The sequence below is a fragment of the Lepisosteus platostomus genome, chromosome 6 (assembly GCF_059453375.1).
Source record: "Lepisosteus platostomus isolate fLepPlt1 chromosome 6, fLepPlt1.hap1, whole genome shotgun sequence".
Taxonomy (NCBI): Eukaryota; Metazoa; Chordata; class Actinopteri; order Semionotiformes; family Lepisosteidae; genus Lepisosteus; species Lepisosteus platostomus.
In genome coordinates, this window is record NC_142616.1 from 37,169,517 (window position 1) to 37,196,495 (window position 26,979).

Here is a 26,979-nt window from a genome sequence, read left to right on the forward strand (position 1 = left end):
TTGTTTTTTTTTCTTTTGAGAAACAATAATAAATATGATAGTGTCACTACTGTTGCTACTTACAGTAACAATCATAAAAATGAGTATTTTGTTTTAGATATTGTTTTAAAATATTACTTTGAATGTTAAGAATAAAATAGCTAAATAGTATTCATTTTAAAGACTACACTTCTTCCTGATATGCCCTGACAGCCACTATAGTGTTCTATAAAGATTTATTTTTTTATTTTTGGAAGAACTTTAATATCCTGTTATTTATGAACCCATAAGGATTGTGGTTATAATAGGAAGTGTCTGTCAAGTCTCTCCTTATATAAAAAAATATTGATGATGTTGATTTTCATTTCACATTTCACACGAAAGACAATTTACCTAATATCTTGGGCTATTTCTGCTGGAACAACTTCCATTAAAAAATGTACCTCCTGAGAAATAAAATGGCTACTGTGCTTTGCCTATAAGACATACTGTAGGTAAAGGGAATTGAGTAGCGGTAGCACTTGGCTTACCGTCAGAAACAAACCCAAAGAAGTAAACTTAAAAAAAATTCCCGACAGGTGAGGGAAGAAGAGGTGAATCAGATGCGTCAAGAGATCTCAAAACTAACTAAGATGAGAGAAGCTACCCAGAGGAAATTGCGTCAGATTGAAGATCAGAAAGTGGAAGTGGAGCAGCAGAGGGACATGCTGAAAAACCAGATCGCTGGGATGGAGAGAGGCAAGGAATTCCATTTGTTTTCTTAGACTGTATGTTGCCCCCCCCTCCCACACTTGCATTGTAGAACTCTTTCTTTGATATAGATGCACATGTTAAAACAAACAGCTATTTGTGAGAGCATCCTCAGTTAACAGTTTATTTTAAAAAGTTTACAAAAATGCCACAACAACTTTCAATATCAACTATTGTTTTTTTTAAATTATTCCATCTTGTAGGGGAGGGCGATTTCTTTATGGAGTTCAGTCTTGCTTCATCAGAACCAACTAAAATAGACACATAAATGTATTGTATAAGTTTTTGAGACATTGATTCAATTTAATGTACTTTATGATTATGTGCAATAAAGAGTCAGGTGAAGAGTACTTAAGAACCACCAAGCAAAGGTAATAAATAATATTACGATTAGTATGATAACATAATATGGATGAACTAAAACCCATTGGTCTGAAATTAAAATGTTTCCAAAATAATTAATGTACAATAGAAGGAGGTATTTAGTACATCCACGCTTTTGTCTGTTGGTGCCATAGATTAGGACACAATATATTCACAGCTGACATTATACTTTTGTGTTATCTTTTTTTTATGTGTGTTAAGACATGAAAATAATAGGCTTTCAAACCCATTTTATAATTCAAAATGTTTTAAAAAAATCATATTTGTTCCAGGTGCTAATGCAAAAGATAAAGGAACGCACCATTAACGATCTGTTAAAAGGCGATAAAATTGTGCTTTTCTCAAAATATAACTTTTTTTAGAGATGGAAGCGTCAAGAAAGCAGACAGAGATTGACAAGAAATCTATAGAAGAATTGATGCGAGAAAGGGACATTTTAAACAAAGTAGGTTTACGATAAATTATTAGGTATTCTAATATAAATAATTTATATAAACATGCACATTATAACCATGTTAACCCTGGTATGAGTGGATATACTTAATAATATTATTTAACCCTTCTACAGAGTCTGAGACACACATACTGTACATAGTAATGGTAACTTGTATGGTTCCGGTAATATCATTTATTCAGTGCTTTATACATGTACAGTATGTGCAAAGGAAATCTACCAATTTGGTTTTCTTGTATAGTGAAAAATGTGTTTCCAAATGTATGCACTTTTCCATAAGTAATACACATGATTTACCCAGAAATGCCTATTTTTCCTAGTGCAACATACCAAAGGGTCAAAACTTATTGTAGCACTTATATTTGTTTTAGGACTACTTTTTTAACATGGATATCATTTTTACTGTGACAAATGTAAATCATGTAAATACAGGTATCTTTTTATTCTTGTTGATGTATAAAGGTTATGTCTCAAATAGTATTCTTATGCACAAAACATTTCCCTTTTTGCAGAACATGATAAAGGCCGCTAATGCTACTCAGAAGCAGATGAGCTTGGTGAAGCTCCATGAGCAATCAAAGAAGAACCTTGACCAGGAGATTCAAAACTACAAGGAAGAAGCTCAGAAACAGAGAAAGATCATTTACCAACTGGAGAAGGAGAGAGATCGCTACATTAATGAAGCAAGTGATCTCACTCATAAGGCAAGGCTTGTACATTTTTACCGGAAGAACGAAATCCTTTCATTCTTTATGTCAAAGGGACTTAGAGAGCTGAACTGTTATATAGTTTACTCCAGCTGATCTCTAGAAAAATTATTTGCACCAGTATTTTTTAGTAAACGATAATGTATTTCGAGGAGATTTGGTAAATCTGTATAAAAACAAGCATTTCAAATTTGTTTTCATCTTTAGACCTTACAAACAGTGCAAGACAGAAATGAAATTCTAACGAAAATTCAGCAGTGGTGAAGGCAGCCTAATTAATTAAGCTCAGCTGCCACAACTCACAACTAACCCTGATGTAATTGCATCAGTTCCCATATATATATACGAGACGGCACCCCCTTCTCTTCCTCACTCATTTTGGAATCCCTCTTAGACCCCATTTCCACCTTTCCAGCTAACCCTTTGTCACCTTTTCACCAAGAGTGGGGATCCTAACTTCCTCATCCTAAGGCTGGAAGGTTGGCCCTTAGCCAAGCCAACTTTTCACAAAATTCAATAAACGATTCTACTGACACGCAATCTTCAGCTCGTGAAATATAGATAAATTAACACCCATCAGTATTTTCACCTGTGTGAAATCTTATGAAGAAAGACGTGTCTTCTCTATAACATAAAACTGATTTTCATGATATTCCTTCTTCTTCGTCGTTCTGAGTTTGTCAGAAAATCAGGGAAGAGATGTAATTCCTGAGCAAAATTAGGAATTAGTGGAAAAAATTATTACCATGCACATGTCATAGACATCAAACTGGCTTGAACAAAGGAAAAAAAAATGACTGGAAGGGAGAGTGGAAGTGTCTGTCTTCAGTTCATAAAAAAAAAATTCCTTTTTATCTTTGATTTATAAGTTATTCTCTGACAGCCCAGCAGGATAACTTCCATTAGTTGTGGTTCAGTTTGAGAACGTTGATATTTGATGGGTGTTAAAACAGCGTACAATCTTTTCACTTAAAATATTCACATTATAACTCCCTGCTCTACAGTACCTCTACTATTAAATGTCAACTTCAGAATAAATATCAACTAAATTACTATCAGTGCAACAGCTGCTACCACAACCTCAAATAGGTATACAATGAAAGAAATGTATGTGCAAGAAGAAAATTATTTCCTAATAATAAAAGTCATTATTCAGTTTGCAACTTGATAATCCATTGCGTGAACTGTATTTGAAAATAATTATGGATTGATTTTCCATTACACTTATTAGTACTGACTGTTTTTAAAACAGCAGATTACACTCAGTGCAGCTGCAATAGTATTGCCTGGTAAGCAGGTTCATTTCAGTTCTGAAGTAAATGGAGGCACTCTGTGCTGCATCTAAAGCACAGCCACAGAATATGCTAAAATTAGACACAATCGATCTAAAAATGCCCTTTCAGTGTTGCAAGGAGTGTAATCAATTAATTAGATTCCCACTTCTGTGGCTAAACTACTACCACAAGTGTGCCTGCCATTGAGCATATTAACCCGTTCCACTCATAAGACTGGAAGTAATTTATTTAAGAAATTACTGATTATATGTTTATTCAAAGAATATGGTGGTGTATTTGAATTTGAAGAGTAAACAAAGTTGTTTTATGCTTAAGTATAATGGTGTTTGGGAGGTAAAGTTACATGTAATTGCATGGTTGGCTAAGATTTAAATGAACTCTGGAATTCCTTTTGTTTAATCTACCTCTGCAGGTCCTCCAGCACATGGAAGATATTAAAGTGAGGGAAATGCAGATTTTTGATTACAAAAAGAAAATTGCAGAAGGAGAGACAAAGCTCAAACAGCAACAGAACCTTTATGAGGCAGTCAGATCTGACAGGAACCTGTACAGCAAGAACCTCATTGAAGCTCAAGTACGTCTCAGTGTGCAACTTGCTGACAGTTTGTTGCTTCAGTTGTTCTTGAACTCACACATTTTTCCCTTTCAAATATTTTTCTTTATTAATTTCAATATTTTCTTGCAAACTTTTCAGAAGGTATACTCTGGAGTAATCAACAATTTCATAGAAAAAAATTGTGGAACTATATATTTCTATTGCTCTTTTGTTTGACACAGAGTGCACAAATACTTTTTTTCACATGTTGTAGTCTATCATTCAATTCAGTATTACACTCATATAGAAGCATTACATTACACATACTGTACAAACAGTGTAAAAAACTTGCAAAGAGATTTATAGTATATAAGCCTTAGCATAACAAGTTCATGTGGCTGATCCATTAAAACCTTTCTGATAAAGTTGATAATTGTTTTAATAGATAAAAAGTGTCTACCCACTGGGAGATGCAAGAAACAAATTAAATGAATCCTAGCCTGGATGAGATTGACCAGCAACAAAAGACATAGCTTTCTACATTTTGGCATTATCTTGCAGTACATATTCTGTACACTTACAAACGTCCCATCACTGTCTCAGAACATAGACGATTCCAGGGATAAAAGCCTTTTTTGGTTATGAAAAGACATATCATATCAGTTTTTGATCTGGTACATTTCAAATAACTGCACTGTGTTTTTGACTAAATTGTTTTCCATTCTTTGTTTCATCTTTTTTGCTTCATTTTCCCCGTTCAATTCTTTGATGGCGTTTTCTTGTGCTTTTTATGTTTTTGTCTGAGAATTAGAGAACACTTTCTATTATTTTAATTCTTATCACTTAGGATGATAAATAACTACAAACATATCACAACGTTTAATGTTTTTGTTTCTCATTTTTTCTGTGAAATGGTTGTGAAAGGGTTGTGTTGAAACTATTTTTTATGTGCAGGATGAGATTACTGAAATGAAGAAAAAGTTGAAGATCATGAACCATCAGATTGACCAACTCAAAGAGGAAATTAATGGGAAGGAAACAGCTCTTGTGAAGGAACATCTGGAATTTCAACGTGTGGAAAAAGAAAAAGAGGCTCTCAAGGTATTTAATCAAAACTAGGGTAGTAGGAAGAAGGTAGGCACCTACAGTATTTACCAGTTGGAAATTAAAAGCCCAGAACCAGACAAAGCCATACTGTTGGGTACAGCCAAGATAATTTAACAAATAAACAGCAGTTAGCTACAGGATATGCTGATGGGTCAAAGTTTTGATATAATTCAGGTCTAGACTTGTCTTTCCCAGCATTTGAAAGAACAAAGAAGTTGCACAAATAATGTGGGTATTGAGGTACGTTCACAGAACGCAATTACTGGGAGAAAACCACAGCCTCCATTCTCTCTCAGATGACCTTCTTGCATAGCAAACACTGGAAAACCCTGATGCCTCATTATATTGTTTACTGCAGAAATCCTTAATTCATAACAAAAAGAAATGAGATTTTTTTTATAAATTAATATAAAGGTTACTATCTACATAGTCAATACCTTCATACGAATTTCATTTACGTTGCAGCTTACATCAGCTTAATATATTCTGCATTAATTTTGAAAGACAGGATGAGATACAAATGCAGTTGTCAGCTCATCTCTGCATATAAAATAGGAAAGAGCAAAGGCAGAACAATACAGTGAGCTAAAATACAGAAAACTACTTTTTTAAGGGCTTGCATGGGAAGAAAAGAAATGAGTATGCTAGGTCTTTGTATCATTCAATCAAGATGAAGTAGGAACTATTACATTTATAAAGTTCAAATTAGATGGATGAACTGAATCCTAACTTTTTGAATCTCTTTTTTAATAACATTATAATATCATATGATCATATTTATAACAGTGTAAAATAAAAAAAATGATCTTAGTAATTGCCAGTTTTTTTATGTGAAGAACCATACATTTGGAGATATATTCTTATGAATAACCATAAATGTAATTCGATACAGAAATATATTTTTAGCAAAAAGCCTTTTTGAAGAATAGTTGGGTCTTAAAATAAAGGTCAATGCATAATCCTAATATTAATTTTTTTTAGATCAAAAGGTGGTGGTTTTGAGTCTGCATATTTTTGCACTTTCATTAACCACTAAGCTATGAACCCTCTTCATTCGTAAGAAGAGATCACAAGCTTATCATATTTACAGGATAACACTGTTTTGAGTTAGTGAGACTTGGCATCAGATGTTTACTTAATCAGATAAGTTAATTGAGATCAATGGTGGCACAGTAGTTAGCATTGCTGCCATACAGTACTAAGGCCCTGGGTTCAGTTCCTGGGGTATGTTCTCCTTGTGTTTTCTTGGGTTTCCTTTGGGTGAACTGCTTTCCTGCCACAATCCAGAGTCCTACTGGTAGGTTAATTGGCTTCTGGGAAAAATTGGGTTTGACGTGAATATCTGCATGTTTGTGTCTTTCTGTGCCCTACAATGCACTGGCATCCCGCCCTGGGTTTCCTGCCTTTCATCCATTACTTACCAAGCTCCCCAGGACCCTTTATTGTATAAACAGGTTAAAAATGGATGTGTGGATGGAATTGAGGTCAAATTCTTATTTAGGGCTCACAATTTGGAGAATATCCATGTATCTAAGAAGGTATTTCACTGAAGGAACCTGAGTGAAGTACCTTGCTCTAGCATACAACAGCAGTGCTTCATATAATGTTTTCTGCGCCTTCGTTTCTATGAAAATCTTGAGTTGAACCCACAACTATCCAACTTTCCAGTTACATATCCAGACACATAATTATTACTGTATGCTACTGCTTTCATCTTAAAGACGTGCTAGAAGATGTGCTGTTAATTTGATGAGAATTATGTAATATTTTAAATGCATCAAACATATATGCCTAATGAAACCACATGGAAATGAAAAAAATCACAGGAAAGTTATCATCATTAGGAATTTCAAATTTACCTCCAAGGCATTAGAGAACTTAGAGAATTATGTTCATTAGATGTTTTAGGAAGTGCTTCCTCATATTCTGTAGTATCTCCAGAGAATAAGTTTCATGATATATATCAATCACACCCACACTTAACTGAAAAACATTTGTACAGTTTCTGATTTGAATAACTATCCACAGGGGCCAGCGCAGCTGAGCTATTTTCTTGGCAGTTGTTCTGGGAGACACCATAGTGACAGCAGCTGAGTAAAGTGCGAGTTGTTTAATAAGAACCAGAAGGGTCCCAAATCATTAGTAAAATTACTAAATGAATGAATTATGGAGCACTACATGCTCTGTTTTTCCAACACTGAAGGCCTTGTTTCCTGTGATTATATCAATGTGCCAAGTAGCAGAGGATGTATTAAAAGGAGTGAGCTATATTTTTCTTGGTAAATATTTTCATAAAATAATCCAGAAATTTCTTTGCACTTGGTAGTTTTGCATTACACAGTACTTTATGTTTAAATTATATTTAAGTAATCACATGTTATATAAAACCTCAGAGCTGTCAAACTTCTTCACTACTGAAACTACAGTACTACTGTTTTGTGTTTCATTACCCATGGAGATGGTAGTGTTGCAATTTACATTACATTGTTGTGTTACTGATGGTGAGACCAGAAAACATAAGAAACAGCAGAGTTGCAAGCAGTCCACTTGAAATGGAAAAAAGGTAAAGATTTAACAGATTTTTTAATTATAAAGCTTAACGGCAAACAAGTGGCTTTTCAAGAACAATCATTTTTTTTGAATGCTCTAAGATATTTAGCATTATATTCTATTTGTAATGGCAGTATATGATTCATAATTTATCGGGCTGTATCTAAGCAATGTTCTTATTAGTGTCCTTCGTTTATTTACTGCATACTTGTATGACATTAATGACTGAATTAACATGTCCTGACACACCTGCAAACTTGAAGATTCTGTTGTTGCACTCAGGCTCAAATCTGAATTTCATGTTTTAATTTTAGACTGTTTTAAAGCTATCAGACATATAGCTTGTTTGCCCTAAACAAACTGTACATGCAATATTTTGCAATAATTAAAATATACTATATTACTGTACCTTGTTACTCAATATAGAAGTACTGTATACATTTAAAGTGTTAGATTAAGTAATGTGAAAGAGTGAGTACTAAATAAGATGAGTAGCTGATTAATTGCTCATTTAACAGTCCCTCGATACTACCAGAGTGTCTTTGCCTAGAGCCAAACCACTAATATTTAACTTTTTATTCACTCATAGACCTCTCTCGGGAATCATTTTTGTTTAGAAATAATTTGCATGCTTCTGTACAAAACTGAGAATATAAATTAAACATTCCACAAGGCAATTTTCTAGATGTCTTCATGCCCACCGTTTTAGGGTTTATAAATATCTAAAGCAAAAAGTTGATTGTGAGTGGTTACTTTTTGGACTTTTTGCTAAACATGTGGTATGTTATTACATTAAATGATAATTTAATACCAATTAAAAATCATTATAATTATGTTCTGTTTTTCAGGAATGATAGATTACTTTGTGTTTTGCATTACCATAGTCTACAAATTGTCCTAGGGGAGACATTTTAAGAAATATAGGATGGGAAAATAAAGACATGAACTATTTTCATATAATAATATTTTAAAAAAGAACACAGAAAAAGAGCATAGAACACTGTTAGACCATGGTCAATGGGATTTTGCTAGCACTTTTCTGGACACTCCAATCAAAGCACTTCAGGTAATGTGGACTCCCCTCCACCATCACCAATGTGCAGCATCCACCTGGATGATGCGACGGCAGTCATAGTGCGCCACAATATTCATCAGTCCTTCTTCAATTTTTCTAGTTCTAAAAGGTGATTTGTTTTGTAAGATCAGTGCCTGCTCATGAGATGCTGGCTTATCAATCCTCTACTATTGCTTCCTGTTGTACAAGCAGTATTTTAGCCTTTTTTAGCCTGAAGAGATCATGCAGATGGATAAGAAACATAAAAAAAATTCCAAATGACAGGAAATCATTCAGCCCAACTTGCTTGTTCATCTGCCAACACCTAATATACTGTATGTAAAGACCTCATTTAGCCATTTCTTAAAGGAAGCCAGGGTATGAGCTTCCACAACAAGGCTGGGGGGCATGTTCAATACTCCTACAACCTTTGTGTAAATACTATAAGTGTCTCATGTTTTACATTGATTTCCCTGTCATTTCCACTTTTATCCATTAGGTCATGTTCTACTGTAGATTCTTCAATATGTCCAGAATTGGGTTGCCAGAATCCTGACCAGGCCATGTGCAAGTGATCACATTACTTCTGTTTTGGAATCCTTGCACTGGCTTCCTATCGGGTGTCGTGTCAACTTAAAAATCCTCATGTTCACCTGTAAGGTTCTACGTGGCTTGGAACCAAAGTATCTAATTATTATCCTACTCCCCACCTCGCAACCTTCGTTCATCTGATTCTGTTCTCCTTTTTGTCCTCCAAGCTCTTTTACATTTTACTCTATTTACATTCTATTTTGACAGAACCTTCTCTTGTTACTGTATGTTCTGGAATTCTAACTCAAAGGGTATCAGAGAATCACATTCAAACCCAGACTCAAAACCTTCAGAAAGGCTTTTATTTAATTTGTGTCTGTATCTGCTTTTTGCATCTTTAACTCCATTTCTAATCACTTGTGTTTATTTGTGCTATGTGCTGTCCTATTTTTGTTAACTGTTTTCTCTTGTTTTAACGTGTTCTTTACTTTTACTATAAAGTGCTCTGCAAATGTCTTTTAAAATAACATTTTTATATTATTATATCTATTCAACATTCAGTTTCATGACATGCCTGTCCAAAGTGGTAACTTTACTAACTTAAGCCAATCCATTTGGTATTTAATACATACAGTAGTATTTTACATAATCAGCATTATTTTATTTGAGTGATTGAAGACTTCTTATGAAGGCTCAGAAGTGATTATCTCTCTTGTGTCTCTGTGAGTTTTTTCAATGTATACTATAGGTGAAATTTTGAATATCCATTTTTAAAAAGCAAAAAAAAAAAGAAAATATGTTCTTATTTTCCAGGGAGTCAAGGGATATGAAATTGCCCAGCAAATAGCAGATTAAAAGGAAATACACTGTTACTAGGTTACTAGATAGACTGGATTTTTGTTCCTCGTTTGATCCTCTACTGCTGTCTTCACCTTTTGGTTTAATGTTCAAAAGATCTGCTGTCAAAAGCTTCAGTTTTATTTCACTCTTTTGTTCCTGACAAATCAGGTCTCCATTTATCTCTTGTCACTGGCTTTGAGTAATTTTATTTTCATGTGTGTGCAGTGGCAAGAGTTAGAATGAGGCCAGTTTTTCTTCAATATGCCACTTTTCCCATTCCTCTTCATTTATTCTCTATCAATTGTACCATCTCTAGACAGGCTGACAGGACACCCCTGTAAATGGGAAAAGTCTCTTAGTGCTTTTTATCTTGCAGAAGTACATTTCATTGAAGCTCAGCTTCTGTGCTTCTTTAGTATATTATTCATTTTTCTAAGTCTATAAATCAATATGTCTTGATGTTTGACTATGATATCTGTGCATGCCTTACTGAATATACAAAATAATAAAAGAAGAAAAGTGATCTGAATTTTTATTTTAATACATTAATGTTGCTCATCTTTTTATATTGAAAAATATGTCATGATAACAAAGACATACAGTACTGTAACTGTCTGCCCTTACACAAAAATCCAGAAGAATTTTTGTGTTTTCTTTGAACATGTACTGTAGTAGCACATTTTCAGGCAGCCTGAATTTTTAACTTCAATCACTTTTGTCATGTCTGTAAAACTAATTTATCATCAGGATTTTTAGCTTTTATAGCATCATCATGTCTACTGCTTGACTATTAATTTAGTGTTTTGTTTCAGTCTGTATTAATTGAAATTTCTCAGGCTTGTCATTGCTTTCTAATAATCATAAAAGAGGTCTTTATTCGTTTTGTATATTTATCTGCTCACTAAAAAACGTTAGATAAATCTATCTAAATCACACTGACCAATTTGATATGCTGTACTATATAAAGGATATTACTGCCAATTCTTGAAAAATGTTTAAGTACTCTTTTTAATTATAGCTGTTTTTTAGCATTTTCCAGCATATCATAAGGCATTCTATTCTAAAAATAATCTTAAATGTAATTGTATAATTCTAATAATATATGCATTTCAGGTTCATCAAAGTTGAGATTTTTAAGCATTTTTGTGAAAATTATGTTACTCTGCAAAAGTTGTGTGGCTTCCATAAAATAGGAAATAAAATGCTTATTTTACTGCACTTACTTTCTTAAACTGGGTTATTAATCAAAACAGTTGTAGAGATGCAGCCAATCAGAACATGAGGTATTTCGTCCAATTGCGGTTCCTGTAATGTGGCGCGTTGCATTATGTAATTCACTGGCCAAAAAGATCGACAGGTGACACTTGTGCTGCATTAGATGTTAGTGAAACAATTGCTTAATTTAATCTGTTTCTCTACGGTGTATGTTAACATCCACTTAATATGGAATATTAGTATGGAATTTGCCAAATAAAGGAACATTTTGGTAGATGAGCATAAAAATAACAGAAGCGTAACATCTCTGAATGTCAAAAGCAATATTAATTTTGGAATATAAATATATTATACATACTTCATATCGCTGGTAGTGGTAGCTAAAAATTAAAAAAAAACATATATACTATTTTTATATATTATTTATATACTATTTATATTGCTGGTAGTGCTGGTAGTGGTACTGTATTCCACTTTCTTTGTAAACATCTGCATCAATTTCTTTGAGTCGTTTACTTTTGATTATTTTGAAAACATTTTAACATCTCCATTTTAGCTATGTTATTGAGTGATGCTTTGGTATAGTGGGATAAGTGCATGCCTATCTCCCAGAAGGTATCATGTTCAATTTCAGGACAGGGCATCAGTTTTATTTTAAACAAATAAAGACTCCTTCTCGAGAAATAAAATAGTGAATTATATGTACACTATATTGACATTTTTATCATTTTTAAATATCACATGTGTTAAATATTAAAATGATATTAATAAATTAAAATCATTAATGAGTTAATACATGTGAATACAGTCAACGGTGGGAGTAAAAACCAGTTCTACTTGTTTGCAACAAGCTTAAAATAATATATATTATAATTATAATCTAAAATAACAAAGTGGTATTAAAATGACCACTGAAACCAAAGTATAATAACATCTAGCCTCTCGCAAACTTGAGCATAGGTGGCGTCTTTCTGGCCTTAATGTACATTATCAGGCTTGGAGAGATTACTTATCTGAATATAAGGTTACTATAGAGTCTGCTAGATCCACCTACTTCTCTCACATCATTGAAAATCACCAAAACAACCCCAGACATCTTTTCTCCACCATCAATAGACTGTTCAAGCCAAACTGCCCTAGCACATTACCTGCCTCATCACAACATTGCAACACATTCTTAGATTTCTTTAGTTCTAAGATTGACAACATCCGGCATCACATTCTCTCCAGTATGCATATCATTTCCATACCTCCTCCCTCCTCATCCAACTTTTCTGGTTCCCATCTCTCTAGCTTCTCTCTTCTTGACTCAGCATCCCTCAACAAACTAGTTACATGCATGAAACCCATCACATTTATTTTAGATCCCATTCCCACCACTTTATTCCAGTCTTGTTTCTCTTCTCTCTGTCCCATTGTCCTCAATATTATACATGAATCCATGAGCACTGGCGTTGTACCAACAGTCCTCAAAACTGCTGCCATTACCCCCGTGCCAAAAAAGCCTAACATGGCTCTCGACAAACTTAACAACTTTCGCCCCATCTCCAACTTACCCTTTCTTTCTAAAATTCTCCATAACCACCTCATGACAAACAACCGTTTCGAACCCCTCCAATTTGGCTTCCGTCAACTTCACAGCTCAGAAACTGCCCTGGTCAAAGTCACCAATGATCTTCTAATAGCTTCTGATTCTGGTTCTCTTTCTATAATCATCCTTCTTGATCTCAGTGCTGCCTTTGACACTATTGACCATAACATCTTACTTTCTCGTCTTGAGACTGTGTTTGGAGTTTCTGACACTGCCCTCAAATGGTTTAAATCTTACCTCACTGATCGCTGTCACTTTGTCTCTCTCAATGGGTACAGGTCTGAAATTGGTCTTGTTAAGTCTGGTGTCCCTCAGGGCTCAATACTGGGCCCGTTGCTCTTCAGCATTTACATATTCCCACTTGGTCAGCTTTTAAGATCACATGGCCTCAGCTTTCATTTTTACGCTGACGATACTCAAATATACATCCATACCAAACCTGACACTGATGTGGCTGTCTCTATTCTAATTGCATCTCTGACATAAATTTGGATGACTCAAAACTTCCTTCATCTTAACTGCAACAAGACTGAAGTCATGCTTATTGGCATCAACTTCGTAAAGCCAGTCCTGTAACCCTATCTGTAGATGGCTCTGTACTTGAGCTTCAATCAAAATTGAAAGCCTTGGGGTTATATTCGGTTCTGGCTTAACATTTGACCCACATGTGCAGCATACTGTCAAAACATCTTTTTTTCACCTTAGAAATATCGCATGACTACGCCCTATGCTATCATTAACTGTGGCTGAAAAGCTGATCAACATATTTGTATTCTCTCGAATTGATGCTCTACTCGCTGGGGTATCTAAATCTACTCTGAACAAACTGCAGTATGTCCAAAATTCAGCAGCCAGAATCCTGACCAGGTCTAGTGCAAGTGTTCACATTACTCCTATCCTGGAGTTCTTGCACTGGCTTCCGGTCAAATTCTGTGTAGACTTTAAAATCCTCATGCTCACCTATAAGGCTCTGCATGGCTTGGCACCTCAGTACCTGTCTGAACTATTATCGCCCTACTCCAATTCTGCCCTCCTTACTGTCCCCCAAGCCCATCTCCATTGTATTGGTGACAGGGCCTTCTCCTGTTATGATCCCAAGCTCTGGAACTCTTTTCCCAAGGATATCAGAGAGTCACCTTCTCTAAACTCCTTCAAATCCAGACTCAAAACCCTTTTTTTCAGAAAAGCCTTTACTTAACTGGTTTCATTCTTCACCCCTCTGCTCTTCTTAGAACCACCATCCACAGTCTCCTCTATTGTTATTGTTGTATTGTTGTAATTGTATATTGTAATTGTGTCTTATCTTATATATTCTTCTTATTTATTGTTATTGTCATCCTGTAAAGCGCTTTGAGAAGCCACCTTTAAAGGCACTATATAAAATAAAGTTTATTATTATTATCTTTGATCATTATTAACAATATTAATTTATTGCTTGTATTTAGTTTAAGGTGATTTGTCACTGTTTTCACGACCTTCACTTTCTTATTAAAATGCCCATTTTTGAAACACAATGTTTGAGTTGTGTCAAAAAATAGCTTTGTGAATAAATGGCACAGAGTCTTCAAACCACAGGCATTTTAAAGATTGTGATTTGTGAAAAAATTCACAGTTTTTATTTAAAAAAAACATCTAGTAACTAGTTTTAATAAACCAGATCCCTGGTGTAAGTGAGTTCATAATGTGAGAATTATGAACATCACTCAATTTGCTTTTGAATTACTATTCAAAAGCAAAATTAACTTGACCATATAGAGCAGAATAATGCAAACTCATTGGGTTCAACCTCTGTTTAATTTGTGAAACCCCTTCTGTGTTTTCTGTTTTTACCCAGAAAAGAATAAACTACATATGCAATTATTTTGACAGGAGAAAATATTTTCTGTGCTGTATAGCTTTCTCACCATACTAATCATTATGTTACATTTTTTTACGCATCAGTCAAAGTGTTCTGAAGTCACTCGAATATTTTAAAAAAGTACCATAATACTTTAGGTTGCACACCTACCTTTTCAAAGCCAGTTTAAAATTAGACTTTACCTGCACACTATGTAGTATCATGGATGAATCTGTATATACAGTAGTTAAAAATAAAAAAATAAGGTACACATTAATATTTCACTTTCTTCATAAACATTTTCTGCATCAAATTATTTAAATCAGTCACTTGCTGTGGTTACTTTGGGAATGTACAGTACTCCTTCAAATCCATTGGTGCTACAGTAGGATTTGTGCTATCATGCAAAAGGGTCTGGATTTGATTCCAACTCCGATCTGTTATATCTCTTAACAAATATTCCTTGGGCATAATAATCACTCTATAACAATAAAATCAGTTGTAAACTATATTCACATTTCTGATTAGGTAATAACATGAATGTACAGTACCTCCAGACCAACAGACCAACAATCTTGAGGTCCCTCAGAAACAGCAAGAGAATTTTATAATGCCTTTAAACAGAAATCTCAATTGAGTTTTCACATGTACAGTATACAGCATTTTGATTTAAAAGCAAATTTGAATGCCAATGTGTATATCCTTAAATTATCAAATTTAAAACATACATTTTTGTTTTTAGACATTTTTTGCTCCCTTTTTACTTCCTAGTAGTTCAAGTACAGTATGTGAGAAGAACAAAATTGCACGTGTGGGGCATATAACCTATTTCATCTGAACTTTTCTGATGTAGCACTGGAGGGTGTTCCTTGCCTTGAGGGTGTCCTCACAATAGGGGGGGGGGGGGGTTGTGGGAATTTATTTTCACTCTTTGTCTTCACTACACATAGTATTCACTGATGCAGTTTCAGTTGAGGAACTGGGGTTCTATTTGTTTGGAGTTTGCATGTTCTCTCTTGCTTGCCTTGACTTTGTCCTGGATAAAGCAGTTACAAAAAATAGATGGACTGGTTCATTTATACTTGTAAGAACATTCCAATTTAAGTGCAATACACAATACATAATTTATAATATTAATATTGAATGAACATGAATGAGTTAGCAAATGTGAAGAATGCCAATGGCAGGAGTAAAAACATGCCTTAAAATGAAATGGTATTTAATCCCAGCCAGTGTCTGTAATCCCAGCCAAATGCAAGTTACAGTATACTTTTAACAGGTTGTCCCTTAGAGTTTTCTTTGTGCTTTGCCAAATCTCATTGGAGAAAGGGTGTGTGGTGGAAGGTTTAGGCTACAATTGAATTTGCACTCTTTGGTTTGTGTCTGAAGAAGGCTTTGGAGCAGTTTGCAACCATTTTTATTTTCTTTGTGATGCAACTTTGAAATGCAATTCCAAATGAAACCAATTGTAAATAAAATGAAACTGTCAATTGTAAATATATAATGACGATTACATTGATGCTTTTATTCATTTTATATGTCACAGAATCTTAAATATTCACTTTACATTCATGATCAGCAGCCAGCAGCCATATCACCCTGCAACTCACAACTGGCAACCCACTGAAGCTAAGCGGGGGTGAGCCTGGTCAGTACCTGGATAGGAGACCTCCTGGGAAAAATTAAGGTTGCTCCTAGAAGAGGTGTTAGTGGGGCCAGCAGGGGGCGCTCACTCTGCGGTCCATGTGGGTCCTAATGCCCCAGTATAGTGATGAGGACACTATACTGTAAACAGGCGCCGTCCTTCGGATGGCCTCCTAATAATCCTCCTTATGAATTAGCTACATTACTCTGCTCTCCTCCCCACTGATAGCTGATGTGTGGTGAGCATCCTGGCGCACTATGGCTGCCGTCGCATCATCCAGGTGGATGTTGCACATTGGTGGTGGTGGAGGGGAGTCCCCATTACCTGTAAAGCGCTTTGAGTGGAGTGTCCAGAAAAGCGCTATATAAGTGTAAGCAATTATTATTATGATCATCGCTTAAACGTACTGAGGAGTATCAGATATCAAGGAGGTGGCCCCACAACCCCCCTGGACTGACAGAGTAATTTGGAAACATTAATTATCCAGTCATTGCAAAAGGTGCTGTGAACTACAGCAGCCACAAATAAAAAATAAATTACATTAATTAAATATCATAATCGTAACAATTTGTCAAGTTTCCCTCTCTTGTGTAACAATCATGACATTTCCAAAATATGAAAATTCTTAATTTTTGAATTATTCACTGCAAATAAGTTTCTTATTGGCTTTAAATTCTGGCATCAAGCTGTATTTCTTTTATATACAGTATATTTGTATAGTATACCCTCAGTTAATTGTATGCTATCGATTTGGTATATCTGTGAATAAAACCTCATTTGATTCATGCATGTGACATGTTGGGAACGTAGTCTTTGTTCACGTTTTAAAACTATAGTACAGGAAAAAATGGGTGTTTTTATAGAAGAGGCCATTTGATGGCTGATTGTCTTACTGTATGTTAAAGCACAAAAAACAATGAAGAATAAACTGTAAAAAACAGTAAATTCAGCCCTAGCACCCAAGCAAAACTGCCTGTTCAAAATAACAAACACAGTGGGAGGTACAGTATACATACTGTAATATTTGTTAAAGAAGTTTGAGTAGGGAGCTGTGTTGCATGCATAGGCTGCAAAGGAACAAGTGAAGTTTAGTTCCAGGCTGAAAGTTGTCTCTTTTCTTTTCATATTTTCAAGAATTAATCTACTGTTCATTAAAATTAAGCATGCAGGTCACAAGAGAAACTATACTGTAACTCTTCAGCTTACAGAAAACCCCACTTTAATAACAAAACCATCACTTATTACAACTTATAGACATACACACACTCAAGACGGAGTCAATTTTCTAAGAAACAATTAACCTCCCAGTATGTCTTTGGACTGTACATTATATCATACTGTGCAGTAATCAACTGCAGTATGATATAATCAATATATAAAATACATTGTATACACAGTACATACAGTATGATATTGTACTGTATGATTTTAAAGTCACTACAGTACAATATGTGTGAAATAGTTTTATTATCAAAATTTAAAGTTAAATTATTTCCTGAGTACTTGCAGCTGAAATATACATTAAGACAAAATATAGATTATCTCAATACAGATGGAAACCTGAAGGAAGCACATTGTTTTCACAACAAGCTAGAGTATAACTAAACTACCTTTATATATACAGTACAGTACTTAAAGCTGGATTAGTGCTGCATTAGACAATACAGGAATTGTACAAAACTACGTCAAAATAAAAGTGTAAAGAAAATCAATTATACTGGGTAAACTCTCTCAATTTTGTAATTTCAAGTGGGAAAAGCAGTATAATTGATGTAAGAATTGTATTGGTCTCGTAAGCCTAACCCTAGTCTGGCCTCAACTGCATCCTCATTTCAATACCATTATAAAAGAATGTTTCGAGTGAAAAACAAAATACTCCGCGTTGGTTCATTATTGAAGAAGATGGCTTTACAAGAGATTTTATCAAGGGATTTGATTGTTTAAGTTCCTATTTTTTAGTTTTAGGAACATTTTTTAAAATCTGTTAAATGGAGAGCTTCAGAGACTCATTACAGAATTGCAAAATTTAAACCCCAGGTAGGGTTATGGTTAGGATTCTGAACATTTTTAACATAATTGCTTTACTTTGGGGCCCAAGTAAAGTTTAGAAACAGTAATAGTTTTTGCCCAACATTTCTCTTGTTTTTCACATGCTGTATATATTAATTTTGTTTAGCAAAATAGCTCTACTTCCTTTTTTAAGCAATTTAATATTTAACATTCTATAATGCACAGTTTGAAACTAATAAAAGTCTAAATAGTATACAACTTAAATTTTATATTTGGAAAAAGATTGTCTAAAGGGGCTCAGCTTTGACCGGGATTTTAAAAGCAGGCATTTTCTGCCGACAGCCCAAGTGCTTCCACACAGCACATTAAAGATTCACTGCTCCACCTGGCAGTTTTACAAATTAGTGCAGTCCCACAACAGAATGTTTTTAAAAAACGGGGAGTGTGCTACAGTTACTTGAAGTGTGTGTGGCGCAATGTGTTGCATTATCCAGTGTGCATTCTGAATGGCTGGATCTTTATAGTACTATAAACATATTGAATTTGGGTTCCATTTAGGTGTAGGAAGCAGGTACAGTACATCTACTCCCTGATTGGACCCAGCCTTGCTGCAGTTGTGAGGCTTCTCATTTCTCATCTTGAGGTAGATTTGTTGAGACTTTGTTTGGAGAATGAAATTGAGAGGTAAAGCTGTTTTCTTTTTTCAATACACTATTTTAACATTATTTTAACATGGCGAAAGCTCTTGCATCTGCTTTACTGATACTTTCTAGACATGAGGCTGGTACAGTTTCTAAGCAGTGGGCAAGGGGCACTTGGCATTAAGACTCAAATCTCTGTCCTTGGAAATGAAATTTCCTTCTCTTTTGTAAAAGTGTCAGACCCCCTTATCAGGCTTATTTTTCTGCTTCTATTTTCTTGTGTCTGCCAGGTGCCCCCAGTTCCTGTCCAACAGGGATCATTCTCCCCATGCTCATTACCATTTCTGTCAAAGCATGAATAGCCAATTGGCTCTGCAGAGAGTGCTTCAATATTTTTAATATTTGTTCTAAGTTGTATAACCTGGATATTAACTCAATATCATAAATATTATCGGGCAAAGAGAATCTGTCTTGCACATTAAGATAGAGACTTAGAGGAAATATAAGATGCAACCAATTTGTTGCTGAATTTTAAGATTTTGTGAAGAAATAGAAGTAAATAGTCAAATGCATTAGTATGTGATATGCAGTATATATATGCAAGATACAGTATTTATCATTGGTTTTCTGTGATATTGTGAAAGCTGTCCAGAATTTATTCTGTTCATTCAGTTTAAGTAAAAGTTAAAAGGAAAATGTATTTTCCTTTCTGGATTATACTAAGTTAAAGATACCCATTATCAATCTTTTGCGGTTGATGCAGTTGGGCCTCCTAAAGTGTATGACTGCTAATAGAAACAAAAAAAACTTTTGTACTATAATTAAGACTGAGCAATATAGACAGAAGGAACTTGTTTAGACCTTGGGTTTTGAGCTGAATTGAAGCCTAACTGCTATTTCATTGTCTGACAAGTCTCCCAAGCACACCAACTTTTCCTTGCCGAATTTCAGTTGTAAATAACAATGATCAATTTGATTTGATTTGAAAATTAGGGTCCGCAGTTAAAAATCTTGTCTTTAAAAGACCACCCTTCTCTTAAGTGAACATTAAAGAAAAAAAGACTTACAGTTCCATAATCATTTCCATTAATTTTTCAGCCATGATCTGTCAACTACCACAGTATTTACTGTAGCCATTGTCAACAGATTAAGCCTTTGACAAGATGTCAATAGCTCCTTGGGAAATTGGTGGCAAATTTGGACTTGTCTACGAACATGACATAAAGCTGTCATATCATCTTTTGACTATCCTTTTGCTGTCTAATTTTCAGTGTACTACCTCCATTCTGTCAGAGTGCTTTAGCATCATCCACTATCATTCAGATGGCATCTTTGAACGCTTCACTGCTGCACCTACTCAATTATTCCACAGTGAGGTTGCCCCACAGGTTGATGTGATATTAGTCACAGAGTTTTGTGCCCTGGAAGCCTCCTGTCTCATATCAAGAGTTGCTGCATTTTCACTGATTGCTGCAAAGACTTGTCTATTATTTCCAAATCAGTCATACATGAAAGCTTCTTTTTTATTCCTGGATGCAAGTCATAAAATAGATACTTCACAACTTATTTACCTACCTGTGCATACGTATTGTCTATGTCTTTCACGTTGGTTATGTAATGTAATGTATGTAATGTACTGTATTTTCAGTATGAACCGTTCTTTCTGTATGAAAAGGATCTTTTTATGTGAAAAATCATAGAGAGGACTCTTTTCTCATTTTCTAATTATCCTGAAAAGATATTACTCTATTTGCAGTGTAAAGTATCACTGACTTGTGCCTGGGTTAACCTCCAGACCACTGTGCTTTCCTGCAAAACAAGTTGATACTACTGAAGGAGATTTTTTAAAGCACTCTAAGTGAAACATCGCATGGTAAATTGCTGTACACTATATATGAATCCCTTACTGTTTTAGTTGTACAGTTTCACATTCTGGAAACATATTTACAAGGTGCATTATCATTAAAAAAAGTTATTGCATAGTAATAGTCCCCATGTTTATTCTGTGCTTTCTAAACTGTAAATCCTTGCCATGTTGAATTTTCAGTAAGGATGTATCTGTCATAATTGATAAAACCCCAAAATATAGCACTGTATGGAATAAAATATGTAATAAACTGAATAGTGCCTTTTTTCTATTCGTTTCCTATTCTTGGAAAGGCACACTGTTTCCTGTGTTAACAAAAGATTAATGCAGCAGAGGTGAATGTGTCTACAGTTGTGCACATTTTTATCCTGAAATATCCTTATTAATATGTTTTCTATCCTAAGCCAACCTTTCAGTTTTGTTGTTTTTTTTTATATTGTGCCACTTAAAAGTGAACACACACCTGAAGAGATGATACATGTGGAGACACAAGGGAGATATACAGTATGAAACTGATTAGATGATTCTGCATTCAGCTCTTTTATTCAGTAGGTGTCATAGAAACTGAAGAAATACAGTATATGATACAATTATTCTTTCATTGTGAGACTATAGCTTCCTTTGCAGGACAGAGTGGCTTCTGAGTCTTACAGTGGCTATCAAAAGTATTCACCCCCTTGGACTTTTTCACATTTTATTGCTGTTACGTTCCACATCCCTCCTCTAGAGGACACTCCTTCCCTTTTCTGTTATGATTAGTTTTTATTATTTAGTGGTGTGTCTTGTTTGTACTTTGGTTAAAAGCCTAGCGTCTCTGCAGTTCCTGGCCCAGTATTGGAAGATGGACGCCACAAGGCTTGCCTATTCCCCGGGCTCGCGGGTAGCCTGAGTGCAGGCCATATTCTCTAGCATTCTGACCATCTGGGTCCGGGGCTTGGAGCGCCTGGTCCCGTTATGCTTTTAGTTCTTTGTGTTCCTGGTCTGGGTTCCACTTCCCGGGGATTTTAAGTGTATTTATCTTGGATGGATCTCCCAGCCTTTGGATTACGGACTGCACCCCGACTTCCCATTTTGGACTTCCCTGGACTTGGTTGCTTCTGCATTTCCCCCCGTGCACCTGATCACTACAGTCACCACCCCCTGTCTGTCAACCCGTCCTAAGCCTGCTGTATCTTCCCCGATGTCCTTTTCCAGATTATACCGTCCTGCATAGAGTCTTCAACAACGCACTCCACAGGAGCCAGAACTGGCTCCCATGACAATTAGAATCATAATGCATTTAATTTTTTGTCATTGATACAAAACACTCTCTAATGTAAAATTGAAAACAACATTTTGCTGATCCTCTTTAAGGAATTAAAAATATAAAACAGAAAAAAACTGTTTGCTTATGAATTTGCCTCCCTTGAGTCAATATTTGGTAGAGGCACCTTTGGCACATATTACATTCATGAGTCTTCTTGTATAAGTCTTTACCAGCTTTGTGCATAATTTTGTGCCTATTCTTCTTGTAAAAAACTGAAAATGTGAAACTGAATATACTGGGGAAAACAAAACATTTGTTCTAATCACAAAAATAATTTAAGATGTATAGTATAATGTAAGCTGGTTCTTGAATGTGCAAAAAGTAATACTTCTATTCTTCTTCTATGCTTCTGATTTGTAGGCTGACATATTAAACAAAAAACTGTAGGAAATACATTTTTATGGAGCAGCATAATATCAAACATGTTACAGCAGAATACTTTCAAATATCACAAACTTTCATTTTAAGAGAGTACTATATATATTTTATATGTATAAATTACATTTATTTACATGTAACTAATGCATGAGTAAGGGACAGAAGTGACAGCAGTGTCTTTTTAGAATACAGTATATACTTAAAGTAAACGCTAAGGTCACACTTTTACCTTTGCTCATGACTATCCACAGGGTTGAATAAAAACTCTGTGGGCTGAATGGCATCTTTTTTTCTTGATAGGAAAACAATTATTTGCTGTGTACAGAAGTAAATCTTTCATATGTATTTTTTTACTCAGCTTTCTCTGCAATATTAAGTCAATACTTCTGAAAATTAAAATGCTAGTGTTATATTCTGAATGAAATTTACGTTGTGAGATGAGATAACATAATGTACAGTACAGTGTATTTTAAAACCTCAATTCAATTTGTTTGTTTTAATTATTAGGCCAACCCCTTTTTGTATGTAATTTTTCCCGGCCCTGTTTGTTTTCTTTTTGTGTTTTGTGTAGTATGATGTAGATGCTTGTAGAATATGTAGAAATAACATCCATTTATTCACAAACTGCTTAGAACCGCCTTCTCCTTTCCACTCCTTTCCCACCCCTTCCGTTCTGTAGAAGAAAACAATTACTTGGTTTCCCAAGGACTGATTAGCATTTTAATGAATGGTATAAAACCTCCAATCATACAAAACATGGTCATGGATAGTAAGAACTATAGCAATTGGTTCCTATGGGCTCTTACAATAGAGGTTTGGCTGATTATTAGGCAGTAACAAGCCCGCATTGATTCTGAAGAAATCTTATTACATGCTTCGTCTCCTGTCTCCAAAGGTTTGTTATTGAATTAATAAAAACTTTCTTAAAACAAATGCAGCACTATTGTAAACAATCCTTGACATTAAGGGATCGGAGTTAGAGACTAACAGTTGCAGAAGGTTGCCTTTTGGCTGTTTGTTGGCTGCCTCCTTGCTGGGAGATGAGAAAATGTGGAATTTCATACAAATTCTCTTTCAACCTTTAATACAGCATCTGAATAGTGAATTGAATGAAGGCTTATGGGTTTCCAGCGTACCATTAGCATGACAAAGCACACTGTTGAGCCAAGTTTCTGTTATATTTTTATAACAAAATTAAACAGCAGTTATAAATAGTTCTGCTTAGTAATGAAGACCTATGGGAAATACTAGCATATTTACTGTACATTATACTCTTCACTAAATGCACCCATTACCATTAAATGAAGGTCCTACGCTTTGTGCATAAACCTACTATTTATGAACTAATGAATTCATGAGTTCATTTTGCTAAAATGTCAACAAACTTACAAAGGTTTAGCATTCTGGGGTATTCTGGGAGTGAAGCCAGCTCGCCTGTACCTGACCTGTGTATAGATTAAGAACTTTAGCCTCTGTCTCTTATCAGTTTGACACTTTTCACCAAGCTTTTAAACAAATCTTCTCAAATAAGAGGAGGTCAAGAGAATGAACAAGGAATGCCAAATGATGTTCTCTGTTACTATTTACTCATACCAAAAGAGGTTTGTCTATCAGCAATGTCAAGATGCAAAAAAAACAAATGCAGTCCTTTTTCACTATACTTGCACACGCAGACCAAAACATGCTCCCTTTCCACAGGCTGAACTGCAAAAGATGAAACAGCAGGCTCAGGAGACAAAGCAGTTCATTGACAATCAGGAGGCAGAAGAGAGAAAGCTGCTCAAGATCATAGCTGATGCTGATGCTGAAAGGCTCCGACAGAAGAAGGAATTGGATCAGGTAGGGAAAGGGTTCCTGCTTCAATGAGCTCATTGTTGGCAGTAGGATAAAAGGGCACAGCTTGGTCGGAATCCAGGTTCATTAAACCCATAGGGCAAGCCTGTCTGTAGTTGAAGCAGAAGCTACTGGCCTCTTAAATGGTACAAAAACAATTGAAGTGGTCTTTTTTAAAATGTGCTCGACATCCAGGATTTGATAAGATGAAGTGATCCTTCAGTGGTTTACAGCTGTACTCTGTGCTAAAATGGAGTAGAGCACCTTTCTGTTCACTTAGTAACGCTTTGTTTTAGTCAAACATCAGTTTTCTTTCATAATGTGTCAAAGTTTTTAATTTCTCATGCATTTGTTTTGTTCCTGCATTCTTCTTAATGGCATATTTCTTGACTTTTCTCATAGTGTTGAACGGCCACAATGTATTGTAATGTTAGATTTAAAACATATACAGTAAAGTCACCATAGAAATTAAAAATGTTTGTAATTTTACTACACATTTTCTCAGATCTCCAGAGAGCTGAAAATAGGTACCAAAAATAATTCTAGGTCAATTCATAAGGTGCACCATGAGAATAGTGATTTATAATATTAAAGTGGTAACTACTGTATGTAATACTGAAGCAGAGCTGGTTTATGTTGTCACATTATATTTTAAAGGGCAAAGCAGGTTTCAGAAGTGTGGAACACTCTTTTTTGTTTAGGTAATCAGCGAGCGTGATATTCTGGGCACGCAGCTAGTGCGGCGCAATGATGAACTGGCACTCCTGTATGAGAAGATTAAGATCCAGCAGTCAATGCTGAACAAGGGAGAGATCCAGTATAACCAAAGGGTTGAAGACATCCGGCTACTCAAGATGGAGATTAAGAAGCTGAGACGTGAGAAGGGCATCTTGGCCAAGACTGTAGCCAACGTGGAAGATCTTAGGTAACAGCTCTTCATCCCTCATACAATTTTCAAATTTTACATTGATTGTTCCAACTCTAAAGATTTCATATTTTCATAAGCCATCTGTCTTACTGAGCAACAATGCACCAAATGTGACCCACATATAGTACTATCTGCAAATGATATTTGTTCATTCTTAATTATTTTAGGGTAACCCTAGACCAGAGTCAACACTACTACCTTGAGCAATAGTTTTGTGCATAGAACACAAATAGAGCATAATCATATAATAGATTATATAGACATATAAAACATATAAGAAAATGTCCAGTTTTTCATTCTGCATAGAAGAGATTAGAGCATATTATTTTTTTCTACTCAATTTCTTTGTTAAAAATCTTTTATAAATGTAAATGAATTACCATTCTATAAGCACCTGATATTGAGAATGGAAAAAAACATTGGTAACATTATGTTTTCCTTTTGGCTTTCTAGTCTGTGTACTTGAAATAACTGCAGCTAATTATTATTAGTATTAGTCTCTGTTTTACAGTTTTGCTTTGAGGATATAAATGAAGTTTGTGACCCATTGAACTCATAAAGAATTTTTTAATTCTTTGAGATTATTTTCTAAAGTCACTTTGAATACTTCCCTATTCATATTGTTTCCTGCCTTTATGTTTTTATTTAACAAGTAAAATGCATGATCAATGAAATTTAAATCTGGAGATTTATTTTCTAAGATTTTCAGTTTTCGTCTGATGAGCTGTTCACTTTCATTAGACTTACATTTTGGGTTATTGTCATGCTACATGGTGAAGTGCCATTCAATAAGTAAATAAATATTTTCATCTACTTCAGCAGACAAAATGTTTCTGTAAACTTCTGTAAATTAGGTGGCTCACTCATCTTTATTGGTGATGGTGGCAGCAGCAGAATGATACATTTGGAGAACACTATTTTATAACTGCTGTTGTTCAGATAATTACCAAAATATTAATTTGAAAAAAATACACAAAACATTTGGTTCTCATAATCCAAAATGTATGGTACTATTTTGCCTGGGACCCATTCAGATTTTCTCTCTAATTTGGAATTTTATGGTAAAGTTTGTCTGTGTGGTCAAGGCTTTTCTTAGCAGGTATCTGTCCAATAAGTTGAAGCAATTACTAAAGGTCACCAACCCTACTCTTCCAGTATAGGGTATTTTTAGCCAGCAGCTCAACTGTGCTTTAACTAATAGATGTTGTACAGCACTATCCTGGAATGACTCATTTTAGAGAGTAGTGAAGTCTCACTGGAGACTTAATGTTGTGGCTTGGGCACTGTGTATTTTCTTAGTTCACTGCTAACACAATGAAAAAAAACCTGAATACAAGTGTCTTTACTGATATAAATGTACAGAAAATGTTCTCAAGGTGAAACTGGTAGCATTGTTAATCTATCAAAATGCTTTTTTTAAAACTAAATTTAATTTTCCATCTTAACAAAAGGCTTTTTGATTTTTATTAGTGCGTGCTACAGAATAACTAAATCAACAAAATTGGCAGTTTAGCACATTTAACACATTTCTTGTACCTGTAA

General features: G+C 34.9%; 1 protein-coding gene across 1 annotated transcript in view; it reads left to right on the top strand.

Annotated features, from left to right (window-relative positions):
* The window catches only part of cfap58 (cilia and flagella associated protein 58), a 66,281-nt gene that overhangs the window by 5,368 nt on the left and 33,934 nt on the right, over window positions 1–26,979 (top strand). The window contains exons 7-13 of the mRNA XM_088635724.1: window positions 558–717; window positions 1,476–1,558; window positions 2,080–2,271; window positions 3,982–4,143; window positions 5,059–5,205; window positions 24,375–24,515; window positions 25,211–25,434. Coding sequence (XP_088491850.1) covers window positions 558–717; window positions 1,476–1,558; window positions 2,080–2,271; window positions 3,982–4,143; window positions 5,059–5,205; window positions 24,375–24,515; window positions 25,211–25,434 — 1,109 coding nt within the window. The remainder of the gene's footprint in view (window positions 1–557; window positions 718–1,475; window positions 1,559–2,079; window positions 2,272–3,981; window positions 4,144–5,058; window positions 5,206–24,374; window positions 24,516–25,210; window positions 25,435–26,979) is intronic.